We start from the raw sequence: 11,829 nt of genomic DNA, 5'->3' as shown, positions 1-11,829 counted from the left end.
GCTCATTATCCGTAAGCTTAGCCTATGAAGGGTGGTCCAATTCATTTCAAATATTAATCAAGTTAGAATAATTAAGCCGATGGATCATGGATGGTCCTTTCTTGCACATCAACCAATTACCGATAGAGAGACTCATAGTTCTAGTGCACTTGTCCATTTTATGCCACCTATGGCTTTTAGATAATAGCATACTTCTTTTTTTGTTGGCATTTCGAAAACAAATAGTTTCCTCTTAAATCTTTAATATGCCCGCATACAATTTTTAAGCCGATCTTGATTTCCGGTAATCAAATACCGATCTTGAGCTCAAAAGTTACGATAAGTCACTCTTTTATTTAATGAATAAGCCTATATGCCTTACAAATTAGCAAAAACGACGAATGATAAACCTCAACCACGGGAGCAAACCTTTACCACTAGCATATCACATCATTTAACAAGAAGCGCGAAATTAGTCAATTTCTAATACGGTGAGATTTTGAGAGATTTGATAACTGACATAATCACGATATACTGTTGACACTTAGACCACGATGAATCGCTTGAACAAGAACAGAAAAAAGTGACCTCTCACTTTTCTTGCAGCAAAGTGGGAACCTTGAAACTTTGAAGAAGTGATAACGACTAATGAAAAGGAAGAATCCAATCATTCATCACTCACAGAGATTCGCAGCTCCTTTCGTAGATCCAGTTAGTGGCTGTTTGGGCCACTAAAGGACGACAACTGCATGAAACCCCAGGACATGGCTATAACTTTCAAAAGAAGCAAAAGGTATCTGGAATCTATGTATTCATATCATTTAAAACATTCCATAAACTGTACTTCTATGGCAATAATAGCAATTAGATAGAGACATAACAATGGCTACTTCAAGAAGACAGAGATTCAATTCAAAAAGAATATATTGAGAATATACTAAGAGATTTTTACGCTGTAAGGCGATAATATAGTTTTTTATATATTCGAGAGAAACCTACCAGCAAAATTTTCAAAATTACTTGGAAAGAAAAGAATACTGACGAGGTATTCTCTAAAAGAACAGTATCATAATGTGAAGAAAATCCTGTCATTATTGTAGCGATTGTTGCCATCAACATTAACCTTAACTTCACAGTGCATCTAATTCAACACTATGATATAAACATCTGGATATTAGTGATGCTAAATAGAAACCTTTGTGCATGGTCCTCGGAGAATGCGACAAAAGTTACTAGTTTCTAATTGGTTCATTGACCAAACACAATGAAAAATTACAAAAATTTATTGTACAGCATAACAAATAATAAACAAACAAGTTCTTTATCTGAATAGCCTGGTCTAAGTACTACCATTCTCTACCTCCTCCTTCACAACTCCATCGCCGTCAGCTATAATGTTATCAGAACCTAAGTCTGTCTTCTCCTCCATTTCATTCTTCTGCTGCAGCTCCTGCTTTAACCTTGTAATTTCAGCATCCTTCTCTTCAAGTTTCTCTTGCAAGTTAAGCACCTGCAGCATAGTGACCAAATTTATCAGAACAAAATGGGACGGCATGAGATGTGAAGCAATATGAGCAGAAGACAGGATTATGATGTTATATACTAATGATGTTAAATGCTGTGATATGTATGGAGTGCACAATGAACGGTAGACCGTGTAAAAAGGAACGATTTATCCACAGCACAATTGTGGAAGGATACATGTCTTGGGAATAATGATCAAGCTCTACAATGTATTTGAAAGAGAAATTTTATTTAACTAAATCGTCATTATGACTCCATTCTTATTTTACTTCACATATTTCAGAAGTCTTATCATCTTATTGCTAGCTGCAGATAATAATCTCCTGCAAGTTGCAACCCTTCTCTAATTATTTTATAGAATTTTGATCCTTCATTCCATATTTATCTCCCAAACCAATCTCCCATCATGTAGATGTTCTTACTCCAAACACAAAATTATGCCGACCAAATTGCCAAATGAACTTGTTTCACACTTTTTACCCTTTCTAAGTAGTAATAATAGTTGTAGAACCACACCACTAGGGTCAAGAAGCTGTCTGTAATTTCCTTCAGGGTAAATTAAATGTTTTTTTAAATACAATATAAGAACAAACACATTAACACAATATTGGAGCAGTGCAGCCATTACTGTGGACAAGTAAATGAGAATCTTTCAGTCGAATGCATTTGGGAAAAAATGTTCTGTACAATATCCATAGAAGAGATAATTATCTAGAATGCAAAAATGATTAGTTTTTTCATGTTTGCACTCATATGAATGAGAAGCGAAATAACTGTCTCTAACTGATTTGCATGTCGATAAAAATTTGCTAATGACCAATAAGGTTTTTATCTCCTTGATATGTTTATTCAAAAAAGAGCTTTTTAACATTTAAAAATAGCTTGGCCTGTTAAACAGATAAAAAAATGGGGGGTAGATACCGTTTCATTTGATTTCTCCACATCGTCTGTTAGTCCCTCCATATGCTTACACAATCCTGCAGAATTTAGATAAAATATAAAACTGACAGCAACCAATCCACCCAAAATATTTTTTACAATTGTTAGGTATTGTACAATTGTAAGAAACAACTTGGCTTTTCAACTAGAAATGTGATCATACTATTAGGTATTGTACATGCTGCTAATAGACCTTAAAACCTACTAGTGCGTGAGAAGACGCTGCTAGTAGAAATTGTTAAGACCTATGTTACTCGGACTCAGTTTGATTTAAGTGATCTAACGGTTACAATCCACTGTACCAGAACTGCCCAAACTTTATGTGTTTAGCTTTAATAATATACTATAGAAAAATATAGCACACACTTCTGTAATCACAATCTAATAGAAAAAGACAATTGAGATGCCTACTCTACTGTGTATCAAGAATGTGTTTTTAGAAAATATATTTTTACAGCACTTACCTTCAAATTGACTTCTGAGATTTGTGAATTGAGATTTCTGCAAAGCTAGTTTCATTGATAACTCGTGTATCTGCAAGAGATCAATATAAACTATCAAAAAAGCCATAATTCGATCAAAACACAGTTGATTAAAAGATGAGTAATTCAAAATCTACATCACCAAAAAATTTGTCATGAAGTGCATTGTAGTACATATATTGATTAAATAAATTGTCTAGACTTGAATTGGACCTCCACGGACTTGCAGATAAGACAAGTGAAATTTAATCTATAGCCTTCTCAACTGTAAATCATATAAACTATATGAACCAGTAGTACCTTCCCTTCTTTAGCTTGAGTCCCAATTTCCTCATTTTCTTCCTGTAGTGTCCTGCATTTTGCCATCAAAAGTTTTCCCATCTTACTATGTGGGGTGAAATTGACTGCGGCAATATTGTCTTGCAACTCCTTCACCTTTTTCTCTTTCTCCTCTACCAGATTCTGCAATTATATTACGAACTCTTAGTGTTGAATATTATGCTACATTTTGTAGAACCTGATGCAAACAATAGTTACTGCAACATATCACACCACCGTAACTCCATATTTCTAATAAAGCACGAATCGATAGATGTACATATCAAGCAAACAAATGCCATCAAACAAAGTCATTAAATAGTAAAAATGAATATAGGTATATGGGTCGATCTAACCTACAAAATCCTGATAATAAGGAATCTAGTAAACAAAAAAAAATCTTTGAATTATTTACTATAACCTAAAATATTCCCAGGAGCGTCTCTGATGGGAGAGATGGCAGTATGGCACACCCCCTAAATAGATAAAGTGCTTTCTTTAAGGTTATATACACAAAATATCATATAAATACCTGCATATAGTTTCTAATTGTTTCATATATGTGAGACCGCATAAATAACTACAAAGCTGCTGACCATTGCAACAATTTTTGGTCAAAGTGCTAAAAATGGTGTCAATAAAAGAGATAAAAAAAAATTCAATTGTAATGATCTGTCAATAATTGGTACACTGAGAGAGTGCTCCCACTGGAGATGCCCTAATATTCTCTTTAGCTAATGTGTGATTGAACTTTATAAATGATTACAATTTACTCTATTCCTAAAAAAAAGAGATATAAGAATATATATGTCAATTCCTTGCTCCACATGAAAAGAGGTTATAAAACACGTCTATAGACTACTTGTGATATTATCTATATATCCTTGAACTTCTATCCTGAAAAAACTTGGGAAAACATAAAAATAATTTTATTTGAATTTCCCTATTCTCTTTTCCTGTATTAAAAAATCATGTTCCGTGATGTAGATTTAGATGGACATGTAGATTTAGGTGTAAAAAAGAATTTTATTTTACTTGAAGTGCCCAAATATTTTTGTGAAATACAGTTACTACCATCATTTAGTACATCTGGTTTGGGCCGTCATGGTATGACATCACATACATAATAAGATATACTCCCTCCGTCCCTACCATTTCTTTACGATTTCCTTTTTGGGATGTCCCGTCCAATTTTTTACATTTCAAAACTTACCGAAAATAGTCGATGGGTCCCACCACTTCCTCACTTTTCCTCCCTTTTCACACTACTTTTACTCCACTATCTTCCTTTTATACATTAAAAATCAATGAGTTTCACCACTTCACCCACTTTTCTTTCTCTTTTCCACTACATCATTATTGGTCAAAAGAAATATCCGACCAAATTAAGCAACAACTAAACAACATCAAAAAATAAAATTGAAGCCACTCAACCAAGCAAGGTTTAAGCAAACAATATAATTTGATAACGAGCAAACTCAAACAATGTTCAAGTTTACATTGTGTCGTACACTCAACAAAACAGCCTAAAATGTATGCGAGGTGTGGGAAAATAGAGAAGACATTCAGGGGTAAAATAGGCAAAGAAAAATAACAAAAATAAATAAAATAAAATAATAGGAATTAAGATATGTGGTTCCGGCAGGAAATGATAAGTGAAAAAGGGGATAGAGATATTATCGAGACAGTGAGAGTTAAATTAGGGTGTTGGAGAGAAGCTGGGTCTCTCGAATTACCCATGCGAGTTCACGTGTCTCTGTAATCAATTATAAGTCCGTAATCAATTAAAAGTAATCTAATGTTTCTTTGATTTAGTTCTTGTTATTTCATATTTTGTAACTCGTAACTGCACTGCTATTACAATATTTGAGGGAGAATATTGAGGAATGTCATTTCACATTGCTGCAAGTCTTTAACCATTAAATCAAACCCAAGCCAATGGCCTAAACGTAAAGGCAAACAATAACCAAAATAGTAATCCATTGCATCACTCAGTTTACAAATTAGAAATCTCAATTGATGTACCTTCAAGCGGGTAAACTCTTCATGAATCGCAGGATCAAGTAAGAGCCTCCTGGCCTGCAGTTTTAAAGATAATAAAAGTGACAAGACAGTAATTAAAGTGGTTAAAAATTAAAGTGAACACTTCGGAACATAATGCACTAATGATAAGACAGTAATGCCTTTGTAGTGGTTACAAATTAAAGTGAACACTTTGAAACATAAAGCACTACATGCATCTGAAGCAAATAATCAGCCTTGCTTATGCTTCAAAGCAGAAACAATATTATTTCATTAAATAAAAATAACAGAGTTATATGAACCTTCACAGTGCTAGAAATACTATACTAAAACAGCACCAATCCAAAAAATAGGTAACTTGTCTAAAAGCTTTATGGGGCCAAGACAACTTAATTTCATAGCAATTCCTACAATAATCAAATAAATATATGAACTGATGACTCTTTAGTCTCTCTATGTTACTTTTTCCTATCCTTGTCATGAATCTTATATTTATGGTGACAGGAGAGATGCAAAGCCATGTGAGACAAATATTACTAACTAAAAATTGTCTCAAGTAATATATAACAGATACACACGTTTACATTCAACAATACCCATTTGCACAAGCATGTACAAAGGGTGGAAGGGAGGAGGGAGGTAGGGAGTTGCATATAAGCCCTCGACATGTCTGCCAACATATTGCCGAGGTAATAAATAAATACCCTAGTTTCAAATCTAAGCAATTCACCTAGTGTGTCAACTAGATACTGGTGGTGTTTGTATAGAAGAAGCAGAGACTACTTCTGACTTCTGTTTTTCTTGACCCGTTTGTGTAAAGAAGTAGAAGCACTTTTAAGAAGCTGAGAATGCTAGCTTCTCTCTCACAGCTTCTACTTCTTTTCCAAACACTTTATTAACTTATTTACTTCTTACTTCTACTCCACTTCTTTACTATAAGCAAGAAGTCACTTCTTTTAAGCTAACCCAAACAGCCCCACCATCTTTAAATTTCTCATTTGTCTAGAATATACAGGGAATTAAGTTACATGCACATACTATATTTCCCTAAGATCTATATTTCCCTGAGATCAGCTGTCAAGTGAGAGTTGGAAAACCCTACTTGTTCTAATTAATTGCTTCCGGAACAACATTTCAAGGTAAAACTTAGCTGAAGAACTTAAAGATGTAGACAAGTAAAAAAAACAATAAATAATCTGGCAAACTACTCAAGATGTCTATATATACTATGCTTACATAGTTACATTAATTACCAAATATTAAATATGATAGTACTAACATACCTGCATTGACGGCGGCTTAAGTTGTGCTCGTAGGTCTCGAACTGCAGACTACAACCAAAAACAATTATATAAGCTATCACATACATTGCCATAACATAAATGCTTAATAGGGACAACAGTGAATAAAATTAAAATATAAAAATGGCACCATCCTACTGTAATATCTGTATATAGATAAAAGAATTATTTTTAAAATAATATTAATAGTGTAAATTGGAAATTGATCAAATTATATTACTTTTACTTCAAAATTAAAATCAAAGGCATTGAAACTTTTATTCAGATGAGGCCTATGTTGACCCAGCTTGCGCACGCCATACATAAGGAGAATTCTCACCTTCAGTTCTGATATCTCCTGCTCGCGTTTTGCAACAGTTACGATAAATGCAGCTTCCTTTTTCTTGGCTTTCTCTAGCTGAAAGGTGATGATGAATACAACAAACAGATTAATTGCATTATAGACATAGAGGAGATTTTTCAATGCGAAATTTAAAAACATATGTACTCCATTAAGAAATTATAACCAACAATTAACACAACCTGTTCTTTAACAGATTCCTCAGAGGATTTCAATTCTTTGAGATGGTTTACCACTATCCTAGGTTCTGCGCACAGAAGATCAAAAGAGGAAGCAGAAAATAATCAGAACCATAATGTCATCCATGTCTTAGTCATACATATTTCTGAGAAAACTTACCAAGAGAAGTGCCTGCAGGTACAAAAGACCCATTCTGAAATGCAGCATGCCACTCCTGAATCTCAGATTTCGCGCGTTCAAGCTCAGTCTAAGACCACAATACCAAAATATACACCAGGTTATTGATAGTCTCACGACAAGCTACAGATAAATCATGTAGCTAAAAGAAATGTAAATTTCAGAAAAGGAATATCAATCTATGACATGATAGAATTTTCTTAATGAATAAAGGTAAAACTGGCATGATGTATCTGTATCACCAATGGACAAGAAATAAATAAGGAAGTTACATACTTGGCAAGTTGCAAGAGTATCCTTGCACTCCTGAAGACTGTAAAAGCATAAATCGAAACATACATCAGTGATGTTGTCTTGCTTTACTAAAACCATAATGCAAATATATATCTATAATATAGGTATAAAAGTATTGTCCTAGAAGGCGGGAAACATGTCCACAACACTTACAATGTCAGTGTGTGTCTAACAAACCAAGAAGATGGAGTAGAACTTGTTTCAAAATCAATAATATGTGTGTAACATGGGCATCGCAAGGTGAAAGTTCAACACATGTATGTAGACAACCCAAACTAAACCCTTAAGCAATCTAAAAATACCTCTCCCGAAGAGATAATATCATCCCTGTTGCAACGCCTGGTGCAGTTTCTTCTACTTTTGACTTGCTCTGCTTCATGCACAAAAAGCAAACCATAAATAACTAACTATAACTATTTCCTTGCTCTTCCGCATTAATTAACAAGATACAATAGGCCTCAAACCTTAAGAGACAATACAACAAACTTTGTCTCATATATTATAAGTGAATTTAGCCATATTAAATCAAAGCATAGTAACCCAATAATGCCAAAAATCAGGGATACACTAGTCATGCATGTAAAGAATAAGGAAAATAAAGGTACTGTGCAAGGGAATTACCAAGCCAAGGCAGGAGCATATAAACTACATGAAATTTGAATCTTGGAAATTGTGAAGTATCACCAATCAACTAAACAAGCAATATTAGGGATGGCAACGGGTTGGATCGGTTCGGATATTTGAGATATCCAAATCCAAATCCAAATTATTTTTAAAATCCAAATCCAAATCCAAATCCAATCGGGTTTCAAATATCAAATCCAAATCCAAATCCACGGGTTTCGGATCGGGTTCGGGTTTGTTCGGGTTTATCCAAAACTTAAATTCTGAAATTTATAAAGTATTGTAAAAATATTATTTTTGATTTTTTCGCCCTTAAATTTCATTATATTTAAAACTAAACTACTTTAATAATAAAGTATAACACATTAATAAAATCTTGAACCGTATTTAATAATTTTTGAACACAAATCTTCACTATATGGAGTATGAAATATTAAAGAAACTCATTAGTTAAACAAAAAAAGCCACTATAACCCAAGAATATATACATTCACACTCTATATATAAACAAAATTTAGTAGATTTAAAATTGAAAAAAAGTATATTAGTATACACATACACATACATACATACATACATACATACATACATACATACATACATATATATATATTTGGATTTTTTTTCGGGTTTCGGGTTTGGATCGGGTTTGGATCGGATTTGGATTTCGGGTCGGGTTTCGATACGGAATACCTAGTATCCAAATCCAAATCCAAACTCGTTCGGGTCTAAAAATCAAATCCAAATCCAAATCCAAATCCAAAATATCGGGTTCGGTAAGATCCATTCGGGTCGAAACGGTCGGGTATCCATTCGGATCGGTTTTTTTTGCCATCTCTAAGCAATATTCCCTTGGCTAAAAAATGTAAACAAGCAACATTCAAGATTCTTAGCCAGAAATTTTTAAGGAGCTTGATTCTCTAGTGTGATCAAGTGAATTTATGCTTCAATTTACACATACTCTAGGACAAATACCTCTTCAGAACTATAAGTTGTAAATATTTACTGCCAACATTTAGATTTTAGTCAAGAGTCATGTTCACCGGAACATGAGTTCTTAAAAGGGGGCGGGGGTTGTGGTATTGTATCTGATAAATAGCATTTACTCACAGTTCCCAAACCACTGGATAGGCAGATTAGCCATCTTCCTGTGTTCAAGGTCACTAACCTTGATCATTATATACTCACAAATACTTCCTAGAATAACATTTTTCAAGATGCAATACTTCCCCGTCTTTTGAAAATGAGGGGTTGACCTCAACCTAATTACGCGAAACACTAAAGCATTGCAGTGTAGAATCCCAGAGCATCAAAAACTTGCATCCCTCTAAATTACATTCCCCAAAAGATAAGGATATAATTACGTCTCCATGTCATAAGAAGGTTACCCTAGTGTAATACTTCCTGTATTCTAAAAAACACTGAATTCAATTCTCCCAATTCCATAATAAAAAACTAGTTTTCGACGATACCACTCCAAGATAGTAACTAGCATCTCTTACATTTAAATAAAATAAACATCATCTAAAAAAAAAACTCAGAAACTAAACTTCTTCCACTTCCAATAAGTACTTCAATCCCATAAACTTATAAAATCCCTATTAACAACATTCTGCATTTCCACTAAACAGTTAGTTCTTAGTTCCGTCTTTTCCAATCGAAAAGCCTCCTCCAAATTCAAAACCAACCAAACAATAAAACCGCAACTATGTACACAAAAAGACATATAAACACTATAAACAAAACTTAATTACCCCAAAAATGTCATCATCGTCATCCTCCAGGTCTCCGAACCGCCTCTTATTCCCTGTAATCACATTACACCGCAAATAAACAACCTCTAAACAACTAGAAACGCAAAAACAAGTGATAGATACGCATATAGATACATAAACTTCATAAAACCTGAGCGCCTTGTAGAATTAGTGCCGGTTAAATCACCGCCGAAATCATCGTCCTGCATTCGCGGAAAAGATCGGAATTAATGAATTGAAAGTGAATTGAATAGAGAGATAATTGAATTGAGTGAATTCAAAACTACGTCGTCGAGGTTGGGGAGAGAAGCCATGGGAGGATTTGAAACCCTAGTGTGAGTTGAGCTCCGCGTCGGTGACGATTTAGCGAGTCAGCTGAGTGGGGGGAGAACAAGAAGACGAATTTAAATAATTTGTGTGGTCAGGTTTATATAATTTCACATAATTGATCTTTCTTTCTAATAAAAAAAGTTATCTGAGCACGATTGGATAGCCCAGCGGTGGGCTTATCCTCTGTTGTCCCGGGACACCGGGTTCGACTCTCGCTCACCCCGAGAATTATTAGAACAGATACTAATTTGTAAGACATATAAACCTGCATTGTAAAAAAAAAAAACAGAAAAACACCAGAAATTCCGGGCTTTTGGTTTCAGCTAAAAAAAGATATTTAATTAATATATATGCGAAAAGAATTTTTTTAATTTATTTGATTGAATAAATTTTATCAATATTTCATAAACTTTCCAAATATAAAATTAGTAATATAATAACAAAATATTGAAAAACATAATATAAAGTGATCATATATATCTTTTTTTAATTTTTAAAAAATAAATATAAAATTCCGGGATTTAAACCATTTTTGATTTTAAGATGGAAAATTGTTCGTTTGTGTAATAATAAAGTAGAAGCCGATTTAGAGTCATCAATTGACTTAAAATCAGAAATTGCTTGAAGTGATTTTTTCAATGAGTTATATTTTCTATAAAATTACTTTTAAATCATAATTACTCATATGTTTAATAATTCATAAATTATTAATAACCTAAATTTACTCAAACAAATATTTGGCTTTTAGCTTATCATAAATCATAAATCATAAGAGCTTAGTCAAACAAAAGAAGAAAAAATATCAAAATTATATATTATCGAAATTCTGTTTGCATTTTCACTTTTCTATAAAACTGTGTAATCAAATTCAAAAATATCACTGATTTTATAAAGAAATAGTTTTTCTTTTTCTTTTGAAATGTATAAAGAAACGGTTAGTTCATTACTAATCAAATTGCACAAAATTCATCTTCAACACAATTGACGCATTGCACAACACACGATCCATCGCACAAAGTAAGACACTCAAACAGAAGAAAACGAAAAACCCATTTTGATTTTTCGAGTTTTGTTCTTTATTGACGAAGAAACAAATAAAAAAGAATGTTTATTAATTGAAAATTTAAAACAAGAAAAATCGTGTTTGGTGGATGGAAAAGTGATGTCTCGGAGTTGATATTAGCATTAAAAAGAGAATTGAGATGGGAAGAAAGAGGATGATGGTGGAAGTTGATAAGGAGATGGAGACGATTATTAGGGTTAGAGGAAGATGAGAAGGCCGACTCTCATTATAAAGGTACAAAAAATTAGAGAGATATTGCTATCCTATAACTATACATGTTTATTTTATGATAATATCACACAACCATATTATTCTTTGACTTGTATGATATAATTTGGAAATGCAATCACCAGATTTACGGTCTGGCTTAGTTTATACTACAACCGAAGATCCAAATCTAGCTCATATAGCTCAAACACGGGTTTTCATGTGAAAGTGTGAAGGGAAAGGAGGTGGTTTGAGGGAGGCAAATTGATGAAAGGGGTGTAGAGCAATTAGGAGA

At 33.4% G+C, this 11,829-nt stretch overlaps 1 protein-coding gene across 2 annotated transcripts; it reads right to left on the bottom strand.

Moving 5' to 3' along the window:
* Nucleotides 1-1,048: 1,048 nt before the first annotated feature.
* On the bottom strand, nt 1,049-10,370 carry LOC108193410 (FKBP12-interacting protein of 37 kDa). 2 transcript variants are annotated; one of them, XM_017360044.2, is made up of 14 exons: nt 10,222-10,370; nt 10,086-10,137; nt 9,935-9,987; nt 7,859-7,929; nt 7,539-7,575; nt 7,245-7,332; nt 7,088-7,152; nt 6,885-6,962; nt 6,548-6,595; nt 5,268-5,321; nt 3,225-3,386; nt 2,907-2,976; nt 2,425-2,480; nt 1,049-1,489 (listed from the first exon to the last, which is right to left on the bottom strand). In XM_017360044.2, exons 1-14 carry the CDS (start codon nt 10,246-10,248, stop codon nt 1,319-1,321), a joined length of 1,032 nt encoding a protein of 343 aa, XP_017215533.1. In that variant the 5' UTR covers nt 10,249-10,370; the 3' UTR covers nt 1,049-1,318. The 2 variants fall into 2 exon arrangements, with proteins under 2 accessions (XP_017215533.1, XP_017215534.1); XM_017360045.2 differs by having other exon boundaries at nt 7,859-7,926.
* Between the last annotated feature and the right edge of the window lie 1,459 nt (nt 10,371-11,829).

This window comes from Daucus carota, chromosome 7 (genome assembly GCF_001625215.2).
Source record: "Daucus carota subsp. sativus chromosome 7, DH1 v3.0, whole genome shotgun sequence".
Lineage (NCBI taxonomy): Eukaryota > Viridiplantae > Streptophyta > Magnoliopsida > Apiales > Apiaceae > Daucus > Daucus carota.
The sequence above is the reverse complement of the archived record's forward strand: the minus strand, read 5'-3'. Positions and strand labels throughout refer to the sequence as shown.

What these genes read in the sequence shown, in the direction of transcription:
- LOC108193410 (XM_017360044.2), bottom strand. Translation starts at nt 10,248, where the DNA reads ATGGCTTCTCTCCCCAACCTCGACGAC. An exon ending in ACCTGCAGGCACTTCTCTTG is followed by an intron (nt 7,153 to 7,244) that starts GTAAGTTTTCTC and finishes TTCTGTGCGCAG; the next exon opens with AACCTAGGATAGTGGTAAAC. An exon ending in CTCAAGCTAAAGAAGGGAAG is followed by an intron (nt 2,977 to 3,224) that starts GTACTACTGGTT and finishes GATCTCTTGCAG; the next exon opens with ATACACGAGTTATCAATGAA.